Below are 20,195 nucleotides of genomic sequence, written 5' to 3' on the forward strand. Positions count from 1 at the left end.
ATAATCATTTTTTTTGCAACATTTATATCTATGAATAGAAGAAGAAAAAAGATGCCAGGAAAAAAAAACAATTTTTGCCAAAACCATTCAAACGTATTGTCTTTATTTAGAACTACAAGGTAATGGAGGAAGCCACCAGTAGGTATTGCCACAAAAAGCTCTGCTGTTTTTGTCTGTCTCATATTTATTGCCTCTTTCTCTTTATTGTCATTGTTTTCTGAGTGAATATCTCTATCACTGTACTGTATTGTACACAGGATTCTTTATGCAGATTTCTAAGGGCCCAGCTTCATTTTCAAATTCAAAATCTTAGATTTTAGAACTATAACATAGTGCATGTACCACATATGATGTGTCTGTCCCAAGCATCGTCTTTGGCTCCACATTGCAATCAAAGACATCCATGCTTTGTTTTGTTTTGCTTTGTTTTTTGGTACCAGGGGCCAAACTTGGGTCCTTGCGCTTGCGCAGCAGGAAGTGAAACCGCTGAGCTAAATCCCCGGCCCAACATCCATGTTTTTACAGAGAAGATCACAAATTTCACAGTAAATGGGATAAAAGGTTATAAATAGCCATTTCTCAATTTGGATCACTTTTTGCCTAATGATTTACAAAGGGATTTACTAAAAAGTTATGAACTTGCAAAATAAGGCTTCAAGGCTGCTGCACTTGTCACCTCCTCCCATACCCAAGAGTACAGATTGCCCATGAGATGAAATCATTTCTCCATTGTCAACCCTGGAGCTAACCTAGGGCCTGGTACATTGGCTGACATATTTCCTTATAAAACCATTCACCCATCCCAACAAATACATTCTAAATCTTTGAATTTTGAAATATGTTTCTTACATTTAGCTGGCTGACATGCTGTATAATATTCCTGACCTGGCAATGACAAATTGAAGCTGTTACAATAAATTCTTCAGCCTATATTTTTAACTGACAACTGTCACCTGGAGTCAATCAACTGTATTTTAAATTCATTTGTTTCTTTTTTTTTTTTATGTTTCTGAATTTTTCGGGCTAAATGCATCCTCTTCTCACCCATTTCCACCTGTCCCATAAGACCAGATTTGAAAAACGGAATATCTCAGATGTCACAGGACATTTTATCATTCACCCAGGAAAAATCTTGTAACTTCTGTATGACCTTCCATAAAATGTTCCTACATTAGACTTCTTACATTTTGGTACTTTCAAAGTTGATCTATCTCAGGATAAGAGATTGCTGCCTAAATAAGAATATTAATTGTGGTAATGGGCTAATATGTTAACTTTTTGGAATAGCTAATTGGGCAATGATAATTCAACTGAAACACTGACAATAAGAGTAAATGCCCATGCTGGCTTATACTCATTGCCAAATATAAATGCAACGAGCATAGTTAGGCAATGACTGTGAACTGGGATGACCGCCAAACACCGCCCCCCCCCCAAATTTGGCAATGTCTGTAGACATCTTTGATTATCAGGCTGGAAGGGCTGCTGCTGGCACCCAGCAGGTAGAGGCCAGAGATGCTGCTACACATCCTGTAATGCAGAAGTCAGCCTCCCATAGCCAGAATGACTTTTCCCAAGATGTCAACAGTGCTGAGGTTAAGAAACTCTAACTTAGCAACTGAAGCAATCATATTCATGTCATCCCACGTGCTTTTGATTTAACATAACAAGGCGCTAAATTGTGCAAATATAACTAATGAAATTGGGCTATTTTGATCCATTGGCTAGTTGTGCATGCAAAAGAAGTATAATTGCAATTCCAAAAGCCTTAAGGACAATATATCTTTCCTGACATTCTCTTGAACAAAAATTAAGTGGTGTTTAGCACACTTAGCACAGGCAAGACTCCCTAAAAAGATCACTTCGTCTTTTTCCTGAAGTCCATTGCTCCATGTGGCTATTGATCTTCTCTCCCTCTTTCTTTCTCTGTCTTCTCCCATCAGTCCATGCTGGATCTTAGACAGAGTTTCCTGCATGTCCTCATTCCTTCTCATTCTCCTTCTCCATTATTCATTTGATCAGAGCATCAAAGGCTCAGCAGATGAACTGAACCAAGTAATCGTAGAATCTTTCCATTGTGGAACACAGAGTTCAGGAGAAGGAAGAGGATTATACACACACACACACACACACACACACACACACACACACACACAGAAAATATCTGTCGCAGAAGTAAATGTCTTCATTTTAGTTAGCCAAAAACTACTTCAAAACATTGTATCTTAAAACAATCATAAGTCATCATTTATGACAATCTTTAGATTTGTTTGATTGGTTGTTGGATAATTTTACATAGGATATACAATGTTTGATCAAAATATATGGTGCATGCTTAAATTTTTAAAAATTTGTTAAAGTGAATGACACATTACCATTAATTCCTGTCAGAATACTCTCCCTCCTTTCAAACATGTGTTTGAAACATCATTCCTGCTTTCTCCTGAAACTGTTCTGGAAGTCTTCTTTCATACATGTCTTTATGAACTATGAACAAAATTACAGTGAATGCTGTTGCCAAGTCCCATCCAATGGAAAAGTGGGCTTGTGTAAATATTATGTTGTATCCTCACCCACCTTATTCACTAGATCTAGGACCATGTGAATGCTGGCTCAAAAAGTGCCAAGAACAATGAGATAAATGTGTTCAAAACAAGGGAGGGTATTCTGAGGCAGATTAATTCCAATATGTCTTTTATGGTAATAAATTTTTAAAAATTAAAATATTCATTGCATTTTTCATCACTATGTATATATCATACATATGTATGTATCTTCATATATATATGAAGATACATATATATGGGCTGGGGATTTAGCCCAGTGGTTCCGCCACCTGCCTCACAAGCACAAGGTCCTAAGTTCGATCCCTGCTGTCAAAAAAAAAAGAACCATGTATATGTGTGTGTGTGTGTGTGTATATATATATATATATATATATATATATATATATATATATATAAAATGGGACAGGGAATTAGTCTCTATGGACACAATGTTGGGAGAAAATCTTTGCATCCAAGGGGACTGTGTAATCAGATACGGATGGGGCTAGGAGAAAAGAAGCATCAGATGCATGACCTCAGTCTTTTGCCATGATTTTCTCACTTTACCTGGGTTTACCTGTGGCTGAATTTATCTGCAGGATTGGCCAAGTTAGAGGGTCCAAGATGCCTCACTTGTCTTGCAGTTGACTTTGGCTCTCAAATGTGACATCTTTATTCTTCTCTACATGGATTCTTGTCCTTCCAAGTAGACTGTTTCCTTACACAGGGATTTAAAGACAGTAATCCAGGGCCGGAGATTTAGCTCAGTGGTACCGTGCCTTCTGCACAAGTGCAAGTCCCTGAGTTCAATCCCCGGTAACGCAAAAAACAAAACAAAACTAAAGACAGCAATCCAACAGAACTAAAACATAAACTGTCAGATCTCTTAAAGCAAAGAATCAGATGAAGTATTTCTGCTGCATTATTAATCAAAGTAAAAACAAAAGGGATCAGATTTAACGGAAGAGAAAAATCAATTCAACCCTTTGATGGGAGGAAGGACAAAGTCACATTGCAAGGGCAGGTGCCTACTGGGACCAGAAGATTTTGTAGCTATAATTTTAAATCTGTTCTCTGGTCACTATTATTTGTATTCTTCCTATATGCAAAACACAAACACACCCTCTCAAGAAACCACAAGTTACATTCAGCTCCATGTTTGGCATCAAGTTCCAAATCTAAGATTATATCATCTAGATTGGGTCCAGAAACAGAGAATGTCCCAGGTATATTTCCTCTGAATCTATGACCCTACACCTCATTTTCCAACATGTAATGGTGACACAGGGGCAGGGTCATTGCAGTGGGTTGTTTTGTTCTAAAAGGGATAAAATAGAAAGAAGGTGGCACTAGTGAGGTACACATGGCCAGCTCTATGGGCAAGATATTCCTTGTCTTTTCGATAAGGAAGGAGTGGCACCTGATTATGACTAATCATACTCTTAATATTCTTCCTAGCCTCATGCAGTCATGGTTCCAAAGCTTTCTGTTCTTTTTTAACTGTCCTGCCCCTTTAGTGCAAGCTGGCTTCATAAACATTGGTTTGGAGTTCATTATAGAGTTTGAAAGAAACTTTGAACACCTATGAAGCTGCTTTGGGCAATGACTTTAAGACTCTTAGAAGGTGGTTTGTCTAGTTGAGAAGATCTTCTAGGCACTACCTTATATCTTTCCAAATTCTCTCTTGTTTTCCTGCATTATTAAAATATAATTGACATATTCAGGCATAAATATAAAATATATTAATTGATATATTTTAAATTGTACTAGGTGATGATTTGATTTTGTACACATTTTGAAATTATTACTACAACCAAAAATAACACAGCCATAAACAGATAAAGAAAGTTCAACCAGGAATATTATTTAGTTACAAAAAGGAGGAAATCCTGCCATTTGCTACTATATGGATGATTCTGAAAAACATTGTGCTAAGTGAAATAAAGAAACTATATGATCTCACTTATACGATGAATCTAAAAATGTCAAGTTTAAATGCCAAATGTTTAAGCTTTTCACAAGTCTTACCATCATACCCTTGTGTGTTATTACCCCAAATCTGTTTCTTGCCTTATAAATTATTTTTTCTGTAAAAACTAGGAAAAGCAAATCTTATTCTCAACCTTCCATAAGCTAGGCCTTCTATCTTTTTTCTAATTCATGCTTGCAAAACAAAACAGCTCTTTCATTGCTTTGTCTTTCTCTTCTAGTGCCTTATAACAAGCATCCAAAAGAAGCCACATGACACTTCCAGCATTCTTTGGGGACCTCTCTAGCCAGATGCACAAGTCCAAGTTAGTTCAGGTGATAGAGTACACAATATACAAACTGATTTGTGGCTTCTCCTCCCATCACCAGTAGCAATTTCCTCACTGACCTCCTTGCCTCACTTGGTCCCAAGGTCAGTGCCACATGTTTTAGACATTTGACACAGCAGCACCACATTCCTGGTAACAGTTTCTGTTTCCATCCAATTATACTGTGCCACAAATTACCACCCAATGTTAGTAGTTTAGAGAAATAACAGATTTTAGGATTCCTCGTGTAGCTGTGAGTGGACTGGCTGTTTCTGCCAGCTGTGCCTGGGCTCACTCGGCGGGCTGGAACAAGTGGACTGGCAGGTTCGAGGCAGCTCTCTTAGGCGTCTCGAAGTTGTTGCTGGCTGGCACCTGGAGTGCCTCAGTTCTCCTTCAAGGGCTGTTTTGTCCCTTGAGATCCTAAACCAGCTTCCTTGTGTAGTATTCTCAGGGCAGAGTTCCAAGTGAGCCAGAACAGGACCTCAATGCTTCCTCAAGTTCAGCCTCAGAAATCACAGAAACATCACTTCAGGCACATTACTCATCAATACAATCTCAAAACCAGCCCAGATTAAAGGAGTGGGGGAAATGAGATGAGCTCCTGAGAGGAGGAGCCATAAAGTCACATTGCTAAGGGCGTGCTGAGCAGGGTGGGAAGGCCTTGTGGGTATACTTCATAATCTGCCACAGCCTGGTTCTTAAATCTTTTTTCTTCACTTATAAATTTGATTTTAAAATCTTAACATGAAGTGATTATAAGCACTCGAAAATTATTTATTGTGTTGAACTATTCAGTATGTCTTAAAAACTACCCATATAGAACAAAGTTAGTGGTGATTGTAGTCATTATAGATCTTTAATTGGGAAAATATAACTCTGATCTCAAAACAAGTCATTTCACATGGGTCATCCAAATGTGGTGGTTAATTATTAATTACTACATTATCACTTTATGCTTTTGTTATTGATTTCACTGTTAGTCAAATTATTTGGTTGTGGCAAAAAAAATCCAACTACATACTTACATGTTTAAATTTCAATCCAACGATCATTGAGCTGACTTTATTCACATTAAAACTGGTGAAATAGGGCCAGGGATTTAGCTCAGTGGTTCCGCTGCCTGCCTTGCAAGCGCAAGGTCCCGAGTTTGATCCCCGGTACCAAAAAAAAAAAGGTGAAATTATTTTTGTACAATAGAGTCAGGGGCAGTGTGACTGTAACTATGTGATTAATTTTAAATTCATTTATATTTTCAGGAAATTAAAACCATAATATTCTTATTTAAGCCATCATTATTATTAAAGACACATATAATAATGATAATATGCAATAATCATAATCCATTGGGAGCTATCGTGAATGCATCATATTTGATACTTTTAATATTTTTTTCATGATTTTGAACTATACATATTTACTTAGGCAGGGTTTTTCCTTCTTGGTATTTATGAACTAAGTATGACATTAATTAAAGATGTATAAACCTAGGAATTCACTATTTTGCCCCTTATGATTTTTCATGATTCTAATATAATTCATTATGCACTCATGTATGTACTCATGTGTAAGTGCTACATGTCTCAAAAGCAGAGACAAAAATAAATGCTTGTAGAAGAATTTCTTCATTATAAACTAATTTCAATTACTATTAACATTGGGACAAATTTTCATATTTTTAATTTCATAATGCTATTTATAAGCTAGTGAGAATAGAATTCTATGGTATGGTTTTATGTAACGTATGACACATGGAAAATTCACTGTGCCTAGTAGAATTGATAGGTGCTGCAGTTAGGGTGGAGTTTCAACTCGATTGGCTTTGGGACCCGGGGTCTACTCTGGGAGTTGCTGAAACACATTTTGTGGTGTGTCTGGGCGGCCCAGGGAGGCGTGGCCTTGGGGTCTATGTCCGGTCCTTTGCCCCTTCCACTCCGGTACTCTTCCCCCTGCCCTACTTCCCAGTCACCATGAACCAAGCAGCTTTGCTTCACCAAATCCTTCTCCCATATGATGTCTTTGTCTTGGAGCCAGCAGATTTTGAGCTGAAACTGGGAGCATCTTAAACCCCTGTAAATTGAGGGTATTTGGTATCGTGACTAAAACGAAAGGTAATTTGCCCTGTATTTAGACTGTAATGTTTATGATTGATGGCAAAGGCTTTTCAGTGTCCCTAGCTCCATCTTTTATTTTGACCTCTGTGCTGCCAGGGGAATGAGTAGGTCGGCAGAGTAAACCACAGTGTGTGACATTAGCAGTCACTACTGGTGTGACACATCAGGAGAAAAACTGTTGACTTGGGGTGTGGTCAAATGTCATCACTCTTGCTATGGTGAGCCTCATTTGTGCATTTTGCATGTACCATGGTTTTGTCTGGAAATGGCAAAATACTGAAGAAATATCTAAAAGCGGGCAAAGAAATATAGAAATTGAGCACTGAGGCAATTCCTTTTATTTCTCACTACAGAAAGATACTGCCTTAGATTTGGGAGTCATTTCCTGTAACATCATTTCCCAGGGCTATGTGCTTGTATGATCACAGTAGCCTCCAGCTTGTGAAGTTTGTACAATCAAATGCTTCTCAAACAGAACCAGAAAGAGAAGACATAGGAAAGAAGGGCCCAGAGAGTTCCTATAATGAGCTTATTGTTAATTTTGCATAGTCTGGTCTTTAAAAATAAACCACAACTCAATAAGAGGAGAAAGGGGGTATGATTCACCTCTATCCGGTAATATCCATACCCCAAGATGGCTTTAAATCAGTCTATTATAACTTTGTATCTGTGGAGCACCCACTTCATACTCTGGCTCCAGCCCTCCTGTGCCTCGATGCTGCAATCTTACCTAGAATCTGATAATTTTCCCTCTCAAGCAGATATCTAGAAGGCATCCTTGGTGCCTGTCCCTTTACTTCTTTTAGATTCTACTTTTGATAGCACCTTGAGGCATTTTATGCATCGTTCTCTACCTGCACATTTCCTGTTATGTGATGTTTGATTCAATCATACCTCCTACCTTTAGCTTCTCTGGAACGTCCAGCCCACCTCATTACTCTGTAGAAGAGTCACTTGCTCCTGTATTTATGTTCTCCAGACATCTTTGTTTTCCATTAATGTTATGGACACATTGCTTTGAATTATTGTACAGATGTCTGTCCCTTTCATTGTACTACTAGTTCCTCCAAAGCAGTGGCCTTGTGTCTGTCCCCAGTACTTCCTTAGGAAGTCTATCCATTCATTTCGTTCCTCTTTTGTGGGGGTGGGTAAGACTAGGGATTAATCCCAGGATCTCTCATAAGCTAAACCACTGAGTAAAACCACAGCTTATTCTATCTACTTGGCAGTAATGGATAAGAACGTGGGGGAAAAAAGTCAGATTTAACCTAGAAGTGGAAGTGAACAGGCATCCGGATGATGGCAGCTTGAACAGGACTGATGTTCATACAGATGAGACAGGGAGTTAATATTCGTGGAAATTCCTTACACACTCAGCATGGGGATGAGGAAGAGCACAGAATCTAAGATGACCTCCAGGGTAGCTTAAGAACTGGGTGAATCTTAGGCTGCATTATTAGAAATTAGTGAATAAAACTGGTCCTGGATCAGCTCTTTGCTCTCTGTGATCTTTAGAACTAGAGGACTGAATTTACTGGTGGGACAAGATAAATTTTCCTCTGTTCAGAACAAAACTACATATTCAGCAAAATGTTCAAATTACTGTTTTTAGTAAAATGTTGGCAAGTGTATGGATTAAAATTTGGAAAGCCTACATCAAGTAGTTGTTTTGAAATGCTGAAGACAGAAAGATCATCAATAAGATTACTACCAATTAAATATATTTAAAATGCATAAGTACAATGAAATATTCATAAATATAATGATGTATATAGAAGGAAAACCTTAAAAACCCATATCATAGGGGTTAGTTTGGTTCTTTGTCAACAACATTATAAAGAAACATTATTGATCATAACTTTTTAGAGTGAAAGTTGTTAGACATTCATGCATATTTATATTACTTTTGCAATATAAATTATTTATGCTTTTGGAACCAGATTCAATTACCAAATCAGCAAGTATATTATTCAGATTTTATGTCAAAAATAAGAATCTGCTGACATGATTAAGTTTTAGAATTTTTTTTCCTTTAGGAAAATAGTAAAATTAGAAAACATTTACTTAGACCTCAGCTGGTTATATCTGATAAATATCAAAAGTAGATTTTTACATACCAGTGAAATCTGTTTTTCCACATAGAAGATAAAAGGAAGTATGGAGGGAATTTGACATTTAGATATATACAATGCTACTGAAAACATAATCTGAGCTTTCTAGAGAAGGGCTTTTGAGCAAAATCTAAATATAAACTCAGAGACTTGCCATCAGATGAAACTGTTACAGTGCAGCACTTTCTAATAGACGGTGGTAGCAGAGAAAGCACAGCAATGTAAAATCAGGAAGTAATACAGTACCACTAGATATTCTTAAATTTATAACATGCTGCATACTTATGCTAATTTACATTTACATTTTCAAAAATGACATCTTGGTTTATAGATGCTTCTAATCTTAAATTGTGTCAATATTTGCACACACCCTGTAACAGTATCTATAGTCTTTTTAGGTTCAGAACTGAAGTTAATATAGCATAAACCTCTGAATTCCATGAACTCAGTTTGATTAGTCAAGGTTATTTTGCTGCAGCATGATGTTGGTTATAGAATCTGAAGTATCCAAGGCAAATTCAAATTTATTTAACCGTGGGCTTGTCTTTTTCATGTAATGAATATTTGATAAGTCTAATGCACCAATTTTATGTTATTCCTGAGTAGCAGTTATGGGATCAGACTTCTGGAGTCTAAACCATGACTGTGCCTAGGTGACCTTGGTAAAAATACATAACTTTAATTGTGTCTCATTCAATGTGCTCTTATCTCCAAAATTGCAATTATAACAGTCCTTAATATATGTTTGTTATAAAAATTAAATGAGTTAATTCATGCAATATATATTATGTACAATAATGATTGCATATATAATTAATTTAAATACTTAAACTATAATGTAGCCTGTGCATGCACACACACACACACACACACACACACACACAAACATATGTATCAGTGCCTGGTAAACAGGAAATACTTCCTATTATAAAATAGTTTGTTTTTATTATGTACTTGATATGCATTTTGTTAAAACAAGAATGTATGTTGAAAATACATTAGAAATAATTTAATTCTATAATTTTTATAGATGCATCCAAAATTTTCTCAAATAAAAGATCTTGTTCTCAATTTTATTCATTCATTTGTTCATACATATTTATCACATTGATGAAATATACATTTTGGCAAACACTCAGACACCCTGAGCTGAATCCTGGGCAAGGTCAGGTCTAGAAATGTGGACTTGAGCATCCTGCCTCAAAGGGAGAGGAATTGGGATTGTGTCTTCTTCATCTCCACCTCCCACAGCATCTAATCCAGTGTTTAACAAACAGTGGACAGCTGAGTGGATGTCAGATATCACCCCTTTTTTCTAAGGTGTTGAACTGTATCTTCTCCTTGACCTTCATCTCTTCAAACCTCTAGTTAAAGTCTCCCTGGGTCCTATTCTTTTCCTTCTAAGTTAGTTTTCTCTTGCTGTGTAACAAATCACCACAACCTGAGCAGTTTAAAACATCACACATTTATCTCCACATTTTGGTGTGCTTGGAGTCCATGCTCAGTGTAGCCACACCTTCTCAGGGTCTAGCAGGCTACAGTCTCATCCCCAGGCTCTTCTAGGGAAAATCTGCTTTTGACCTTGTTCACAATGTCAGCAGAATTCATTCCCTGTGGCTGTAAGACTAGGGCCCCACCTCTTACTGGACATAGCAGGAGGTTGTGCCCCACTCGTAAGGGAGCTGGAGGTTCTCAGCATGAACCCTCTTTATTAGCTTTCCAGCATGGCTGCTTGGTTCTTCAAGGTCAGTAGGAGAACTGCTCACCCCACTCAGCTAAGATTGAGCACATAAAATAATGTGATCATGGTTTGACATCCTAGTACCTTGGTCATATTCTGTGAGTAAGAAGCAAGTCACAGGTTCTGCCTACTCTCTGCCTACACAAAAGTGTGGACTCCAGGAGGTGGAGATACAGAGAGGTCTCCTCCTTCCCCGTTGTGGATAGGCTCCTGCAATACCTCATTTATGCAGCTCTTTCTTACTGCATTACTACCCAACTCCACAAAACAGAGCCCTTGTTTATTCATCATTCCCTCATTCATGGTACAGACCTTGTCCTGTTTATCTCTCTGTACCCCTTTGCATCTGACGTTACCTATGGCACTTAGTCGGTCTCCACAAAATTTATTCTTAATAACTTCATTAAGAGATAATTCATTAGTGAACTTTCAATAACTGAATGAAGGTAAACATGAGACTAACATTTCATAAACTTTAAGTATTTGTTGATAATTTTTAAAGAATTAGTCTAATTGGTTATACATTTGAAGTTCTCTTGATCCTTCAAGACAATAATTGATAAAATGATTTAGAAGATAAAATAACTTTATGGTTACTTCTAGAGTTATATAACTATTTTTTCATGATATAACTTTGTAACATACTGTGTTATCTATGTTTTTTCTTTCTAGATGAACAAGAGATTGTACAAAAACGCACTTTCACAAAATGGATCAACTCTCACCTGGCCAAGGTAAAAGGAACAACCCAGAGTTAAAGGTTTATGTACCTTAAGGCTCAGTACAAAGGAATGCTTGTGTCTCAGTTATCACTCTTACTGACCAATGATATTAGCAATCCTATCAGTCGGTTTCACTGTTGCCAAAGTGTGGTTGGTATTCACTAGCATTGTCTCTGAGAAGAAATGAACTGATAGCTGGTGAAGAGCAGTTATTTCACATCACTTCATAAGTCTTGATGAAATAGTTCATCCAATTATTGCTTCTATACTAATGTGCATGTCATATCAAAAGGAAATTTTACACTGAACTGTTGTTCATGTGTATTTGTTCCTGTTACTGACAGAAGGAAGCAATAAATGGCGAGCACTGAGCAATGCACTTTATCTGCAGAGATAATGGCTGTATCTCTGCTCCCCTCCAGGTGCTTGAATGGAAAAGTGATCATGGAGGCAGGATATGAGAAAGACAAATCATTCTGAGATTGCCTGTTATAGGGTGTATTCAGTGACTATAAGTCTGCACATCATAATGTCTTTGAACATAAGTGCAATATAAAATAAAGTTCAATCTTAGCACATGACAGTATAATTAATTTCTTATGCTGCTGATGGAAAAACAAGAAGTCAAAAAGCATCACATTAGCAAAAATAAATCCAAGTGATAGGACACCTGCAAGTGGCACCTATATAGTATAGAAGCACAACCCAGTGGGCAGTGTTTGATCAAAGACTTCCGCTGCTGTCATTTGGGTCTGAAACATCCCTCCAAGGGCCATGTGTTAAAAGACTTTATCCCAGATTGGCACAGTTTGGAGGTGGTGGAAACTTTAAGAGGTGAGGCCTACCTGGAGCTATTCTGATCACTGCGGATGGGCCCCTAAAGGGCAGAATATGAGTTCATTCCTTTCTTCCTATGCTTTGCATCCTACCTATGAGATACGTGGCAGTTTCACCACATTTCACCATGTGATTCCCCACCTCCATCATGTGCTGCTTTGCCACAAGCCCAAAAGTGACGTGGCCAGCTGATCATGTACTGCAACCTCTTAAACTGTGATCAAGCCAAAGTAATCCTTTTCTCTTTATAAGTTGATTGTCTTAGGTTTTTATTACAGTAATAGAAAGCTAATACATCCCCAAAGCTATTTTTTAATAGCTCAGAAGCAAACAAAGTATGGAAGATTTAGTCCCATTCTATACAATGGCAGCCTACTTTGTTTTTATGCCAGGCTTAGGAGAAGGATAAAAGTTAGCAAGACACTTTCCCAGGCCTTGAGAAGCTCACCTTCCAGCAAAGAAAGCAGGCTAGAACAAGGCATCTATGGTTCAGGAGAAAGTGAGATGGTCTTTTCTGTAATCTTTTTCCAAAAACCACTTTGTGAGAGGGTTGCATCCAGAATCTGTCCTAAAAAAAAAGCAGTGAATCAGTTGCCTTGAGAATTTGAGGGGCTCATTTCCTAAAGCCTTGTTTGGTGCCAGCCTGGCACTACTTGTTTTATAGAATTCTCAATGATTAGGGCCGACATTTTCTCCAAAATTAAAGTAGATTTATTGTTTCTTCATATTATAAAACACCTAATTTTAAATAATATTAATAATAAACTCCAGGGCTGGGGATGTAGCTCAGTGGTGCCACCACCTGCCTTGCAAGCCCAAGGGTCCAACTTCGATCCCTGGTACCCCCCCAAAAATAATAATAATAATAATCTCTTTACAAAATGTAAGGAAGTAAAAATTTAATTATGTTAAATTATACAATCTAGATATACTCATGACTCAGATATTGGTCATCATTTTTCTATGTAGTTTTACTGAACTAGTTTTACAGGATAGTCTTCTGGAGCCCTCTATTTCACTTAATACATCTTTCCATGTCAAAAGAAGGAAAGTGGCTGAATAAATTTTATGATACTATATTTTGTGAGTTATACAGTTGCCTGCTGATGGTCATTTAGGTAGTTTCCAGTTGTTTAATGTTACATAAAATACCACAGTGAAAACACTTGACCATACATCTTTGTACACTATGTGATTTTGTTCTTAGGAGAAATTTATAGAAACAGATACAGAGTTAAGACATATGTACAATTATGATTCTAATATATCCTAAGAGTTTTTGAGAATCTCTATTTCCTTGCACTGTCAATGCCTTTAAAAGGTTTGAAAGTGTTTTCCAATCTTATTGGTAAAAATAGTTTCCAATTAATTTTTTTCATATTTCTAGTTTTTAAAATACAGGTTGAGTATCATTTGGAAACTTTTAAGTTGGATATCTTGGGGTGCAATTTCACATGTACTGAACACTTAAAAAGATAGAAGACCTAGAATGCGTGCCATGACAGACAGGCTATGAAAGGCACTTGGGGAGGAACTCATATGCACAAGTGACTGTATTTCCAGGGTTGTCTTCATAATTGTGTTGTCTTTATTTTCAGCTGTTTTGCATATCTATGTGACAGTTCTTGTGGTAATCAGAAGTAGGCTCATCCCAATATGCATCTTTTTCTGTTTTCTTTTGTTTTTAAATTCTTTTATTGGTACATTTTAGGTATATAATACATTTACATTTATCATTGGGAGCTTGTACCTTTACCTGATGCATCTTGGTTCTTATTGTTTCCCCATTCCCAGCCCTCCCTTCACCCACTCCACGCTTCCCTATTTACAAAGACTTTATTTCCATTTTTTCCATTTCTCATAATTTTTCCTTTCCCTTCTTTCTTTTCTCCTGCCCCTCCCACTTCCCCAACACCTTTGGACCTTTTCTTCCTATTTCACATTATCAATTATTCATTCTAATCATTGCTACATTTAGGTATACAATATAATGACATTCATCACTGAAAATTTGCACCTTTACAGAATCTCTCTAGTTTCTTATTTTTTTCCCCTTCCCCTGCCCTCCTTTCAACCCCTCTGTCCTTCCCTATTTACAAAGACTTTGTTTCCATTTTTTCATTTTTCTCATATTAATTGCATTCCTTTCTTTCCTTTCCCCTACGCCTGCAACTTCCCCTTCCCCTTTGACTCTTTTCTACCTATTTCACATTATCTATTATACCTTTTAGTCTTTATTTACACTTTCAGTTTCTCACACTAGAGAAACTATTTGGTATTTACACGAGGGTCCTATTTATTTCATTTAAGAGTATCGCCTCAATGTTCATCCATTTAGCTATAAATGTCTCTAATTTCTCATTTTTTATGCCTGAGTAGTACTCCATTTTATCAAAAAAAAAAAAAACACACATTTTCTTTATCCAGTCTCCAGTTGATGGACATTTGGGCTGTTTCCAAGTTTTAGCTATTACAAATTGTGCTGCTATGAACATGGGTGCACATATATCACAGTGGTATGATTCTTTTAATTATTTGGGGAAGATACCCAGCAGGGGAATGGCTGAGTCAAATGGGACTTCCATTCCTAGTTCTTTGAGGTATCTCCATACTGATTTCCACAGTGGTTTCACCAGTCAACACTCCCACCAGCAATGGAACAGGGTGCCTCTTTCCCCACAGCCAGCATTTGTTATTGGTTGATTTCATGAGAGGAGCCATTCTTTCTGGAGTGAGGTGGAATCTCAGCATTGCTTTCATCTGCATCTCTCAAATGACCAGTGATGTTGAACATTTTTTCATGTGTTTATTTGCTGCTTCTACTTCTTTGAAAAATGTCTGTTCATTTCAGATGACCATTTTCAGATTTGGTCTTTAAATTGGGGAGGTCTGATCTTTTTAAGTTCTTTATAGATTCAAGATAGTAGGCCTTTGTCTGAGGAACAGCAGGTGAAGATTTTTTCCCACATTGTGGGTTGTCTCTTCATACTGCTGGTGGTTTCTCTTGCTGTGCTGAAGCTTTTTAATAAGATGAGATCCCACTTGTTGATTGTTTGTGCTAGTTCATGGGCAGTTGAGGTTTTGTTCATAAAATCTTTTCCTACACCAATGTCTTCAAGAGTTCTACCTAACCTCTGTTTCAGCCAGTTCAGCATTTCTATTTTAAAATTTAGATCTTTAATCCATTTAGATTTTAGTTTAGTGCATGGCAAGAGATATAGGTCTAGTTTTACTCTTTGGCAAGTTGAAGCCCAATTTATCCAGCACCCTTTATTAAAGAGGTTGTCTTTCCTCCAATGAATGTGTTTGGCTCCTTTATCGAAGATGAGATGGCTGAGTATGTCTGGAGTTGTTTCAGCATCTTCTAATCTGTTCCACTGGTCCTCAGGTCTGTTTCTTTGCCAGTACCATGCTGTTTTTATCACAGTAGCTTTGTAGTAGAGTTGCAGGTTGGGGATTGTGATACCCCCTGCCTTGTCTCTGTTATCTAGAATTGCTTTTGCTATTCTGGGTCTCTTCTTGTTCCAAATGAATTTTTGGATTGTTTTCTCAAGGTCTATGAAGTATGCTGCTGGGATCTCAATTGGAATTGCACTGAATCTATATAGCAGTTTTGGAAGTATGGCCATTTTCACTATGTTGATCCTTCCTACCCAGGAGCAGGGGATGTCTGTCCATTTTCTGATATCATCTTCAATCTCTCTTTTCAGAGTGCTATACTTTTCAGAGAAGAGGTCTTTGATTTCTTTCACTAGGTTGATTCCTAGGTATTTCAGTTTTTTGGATGCTATTGTGAAAGGAATTATTTGCCCTATTTCTCTCTCAGTGAGACTGTCATTTGTGTAGAGGAAAGCTATTGATTTTTGTATGTTGACCTTGTATCCAGCTACTTTACTGAATTTAGTTATTAAGTCTAAAAGACTTTCGGTGGAGTTCTTGGGGTCTTCTATATAGAGTATCATATCACCTGCAAATAATGACAATTTGACTTCTTCATTTTCTATCTTTATTTCTTTTATTTCTTTCTCTTGTCTAATTTCTGTGTCTAATGTTTCCAAAACTATATTGAATAGCAGGGGTGATGGTGGACATCCTTGTCTTGTTCCTGATTTTAGTGTGAAGGATTTCAGTCTTTGACCATTTAGTATGATATTTGCTGTTGGTTTTTCATACGTGGCTTTTATCAGATTGAGGTAGAGACCATCTATTCCAATTTTTTGTAGGATTTTTATCATAAATGCATGTTTAATTTTGTTAAATGCTTTCTGTGCATCTATGGAGATAATCATATTGTTTTTGTCTTTGGCTCTATTGATATAGTGTATTACATTGATTGATTTGCATATGTTGAAACATCCCTGCCTCCCTGGGATGAATCTCACTTGTCAGGGTGTATCACCTTCTTGATGACCTCCTACATTCTATTTGCCAGTATCTTATTAAGAATTTCCGCATCTATGTTCATTAGTGAGATTGGCCTATAGTTCTCTTTTTCAGTTGGGTCTTTCTCTGCTTTGGGGATCAAGGTGACGCTTGCTTCCAGGAATGAATTTGGGAGTATTGCTTCCTTTTCAATTTCATTGAAGAGTTTAAACAATAGTGGCAGTAGCTCCTCTCTAAATGTCTTGTAGAACTCAGTGGGGAAGCCATCAGGACCTGGGCTTTTCTTAGTTGGTAAGTTTTTAATTACATTTTCAATTTCATTGATTGATATTGGATCATTTAGAATTTTTAGGTCTTCTTCATTCAACTTTGGTAATTCATATGTGTCTAGGAATCTGTCCATTTCTTCTGTTTTCCATCTTATTGGCATATAGGTTCTCGAAGGAGGTATTGATGAACCTCTGGATTTCTGCTGGGTCTGTTGTCATTTCACCCTTTTCATTCCTAATTACATGGATTTGGGCCTTTTCTTTCCCTTTTCTTATAAGGTTGGCTAAGGGTTTGTCAATATTGTTTATTCTTTCAAAGAACCAACTCTTGGCTTCATTGATTTTTTTGTATCATTCTCTTAGTTTCCATTGCATTGATTTCTCCTCTGATCTTTATAATTTCCTCCCTTGTATGAGCTTTGGGGTTGTCCTGCTGTTCTTTTTCTAGAAGCTTGAGGTTCAGCATCAGGTTGTTTAATTGGGCTCATTCTGTTTTCCTAATGTGTGTATTCATTGCTATGAATTTCCCTTGTAAGACTGCTTTCATTGTGTCCCATAGATTCCAATATGTTGTATTGTCATTGTCATTTAATTGGAGGAACTGTCTGATTTCTTCTTTACTTTCCTTTGGGACCCATTCATTATTCAGAAGTGTGTTGTTTTATTTCCACATGTTTATGAAATTTTTCCAGTTTCTTTTGCTGTTGATCTCGAATTTCATTGCACTATGGTCTCATAATATACAGGAGATAACTTCATTTCCTTTGCACTTACTTAAACAGGTTCTATGTGTGAGTAGGTGGTCTATTTTGGAGAATGACCCATGTGCAGCTGAGAAAAATGTGTATTCTGATTTTGTGGGGTGGAAGACTCTGTAAGCATCTGTTAAGTTCATTTGTTCAAGAGTTCAATTGAGTTCTAGCATTTCATTACTTATTTTTAGTCTAGTTGATCTATCTATTCATGACAGTGGGGTGTTGAGGTCCCCCACTACAATTGTATTAGTGCATATATGACTTTTCATGTCCATTAGTATTTGTTTTATATAGTTGGGCACACTAGTGTTTGGTGCATAGATATTTATGATTGTCATCTCTTGCTCTTGGATTGTTCCCTTTACAAGGATGTAGTGTCCTTCTTTGTCTCTCTTAATCAGTGTTGGTTTGAAATCTACTTGATCTGCAAAGAGGATAGCTACTCCTGCTTTTTTTCGGGTTCCTGTCGCATGCAGTATTGTTTTCCACCCTTTAACTTTCAGTCTATGAGTTTCCTTTTGAATTAAGTGTGTTTCTTGTATGCAGCATATTGTTGGAATTTGCTTCTTGACCCATTCTGCCAGTCTATTTCTTTTGATTGGTGAATTGAGACCATTAACATTGATGGTCATAACTGATACATGTTAACTTATCATTGTCATGAGTTTTTCTTTTTGTTGGATTCTCCCCCTTTACATTTAATTTCTTGTCATACCCCATGGGTTCATCCTGCTTTGCTTCCTGGGGTTGTGATCCTCAATGTCTGTTCCTAGGATATTGTGTAAAATATTTGGAGTGCTTGTTTGCTATTCATGAAGTTCCTAAGGTGCTCTTTGTCATGAAAGTATCTTATTTCTCCATCAATTTTGAAGGATAGTTTTGCAGGGTACATTAGTTTGGGTTGGAGACTGTTTTCCTTTAGGCCTTCAAATATGTCACTCCAAGCTCTTCTTGCCTTGAGGGTTTGCATTGAGAAGTCTGCTGTGATTCTGATGGGCTTTCCTTTGTATGTGATTTATTTCTTTTCTCTAACTGCTTGTAGAACTTTGTTCTTCTGTTGAGTTTCTGGAATCTTAACAATTATATGCCTATGTGTAGATTTTTTTTTGATCAAGGCTATTTGGAGTCCTATGTGCCTCACTTATCTGTATGTGAAGTTCTTTTCCCCTGCTTGGGGAGTTTTCTGCCATTACTTCTGTGAACAGTTTTTTTAATGTCATCTGCACTCTCTCCTGTTTCTTCATTGACTCCAGTCAGTCTTATGTTATTCTTCTTTGCATCGTCTAGCAGCTGCTGGATTGATTTCTCATGGTCCCTTACAATTTTGAAGCAATTTTTCTTTTCCTGATCACTAATTGCCATCTTATCTTCTTTATCTGAAATTCTGTCCTCACATTGGCTCATTCTGCTTTGTAGACTTTCAATGGAGTTTTTTTTTTAGTTCTTTTATTGGTACATTTTAGGTATATAATTCGTTTACATTTATCATTGGGTGTTTGTAACTGTACATGATATATCTTGGTTCTTATTTTTTTCCCCATTACCTGTGTGCCCTTCACCCCCTCCACCCTTCCCTATTTACATAGATTTCATTTCCATTTTTTTCTTTTCTCATAATTTTTCTGTTACTTCTTTTAGTTTCCCTTCCCCACCCCTCACTCCTATGTCTTTGGACCTTTTTTCCTATTTCAAATTATCAATTATTCATTTTAATCATTTTAACACTTGTTTACACTATCAGTTTCTCACACTGGAGAAACTATTCGGTATTTACATATGTGTGTCCTATGTATTTCACTCAAGAGAATGGCCCCAATATGCATCCATCTAGCTATAAATGACTCTAGTTTTTCATTCTTTATGGCTGAGTAGTACTCCATTTTATTAAAAAAAAACCACATTTTCTTTACCCAGTTTCCAGTTGATCGGCACTTGGGCTGCTTCCAAGCTTTAGAGATTACAAACTGTGCCACTATGAACATGGGTGCACATATATCACTGTTATGATTCTTTTAATTCTTTTGGGAAGATACCCAGCAAGGGGAACAGCTGGGTCAAATGGGACTTCTACTCCTAGTTCTTTGAGGTATCTTCATAGTGACTTCTACAGTGGTTACAGCAGTCTGCACTCCCACCAACAATGGAGAAGGGTTCCTTTCTCCCCACAACCCTGCCAGCATTTGTTATTGGTTAATTTCTTGCTAGCGGCCATTCTTTCTGGGGTGAGGTGGAATCTCAGTGGTGTTTTCATCTGCATCTCTCAAAAGACGAGTGATGTTGAACATTTTTTCATATATTTGCTTGCTGCTTTTACTTCTTTGAGAAATGTCTGTTCATTTCAGATGCCCATTTTTGAACTGAGTCTTTGAATTTGGGGGATCTGATTTTTTTCAGTTCTTTATATATTCTAGATAGTAGTCCTT

General features: G+C 37.1%; 1 protein-coding gene across 18 annotated transcripts in view; it reads left to right on the forward strand.

Moving 5' to 3' along the window:
* Nucleotides 1-20,195, forward strand: part of Syne1 (spectrin repeat containing nuclear envelope protein 1) — a 473,610-nt gene that overhangs the window by 65,052 nt on the left and 388,363 nt on the right. For all 18 annotated transcript variants that reach the window (XM_087193553.1, XM_087193567.1, XM_087193559.1 and 15 more), the window contains exon 3: nucleotides 11,479-11,540. In XM_087193553.1, coding sequence (XP_087049679.1) covers nucleotides 11,479-11,540 — 62 coding nt within the window. The remainder of the gene's footprint in view (nucleotides 1-11,478; nucleotides 11,541-20,195) is intronic.

Source organism: Heterocephalus glaber, unplaced genomic scaffold (genome assembly GCF_053883595.1).
Source record: "Heterocephalus glaber isolate CG9 unplaced genomic scaffold, H.glaber_assembly_v1.0 deba00001593, whole genome shotgun sequence".
NCBI lineage: Eukaryota > Metazoa > Chordata > Mammalia > Rodentia > Bathyergidae > Heterocephalus > Heterocephalus glaber.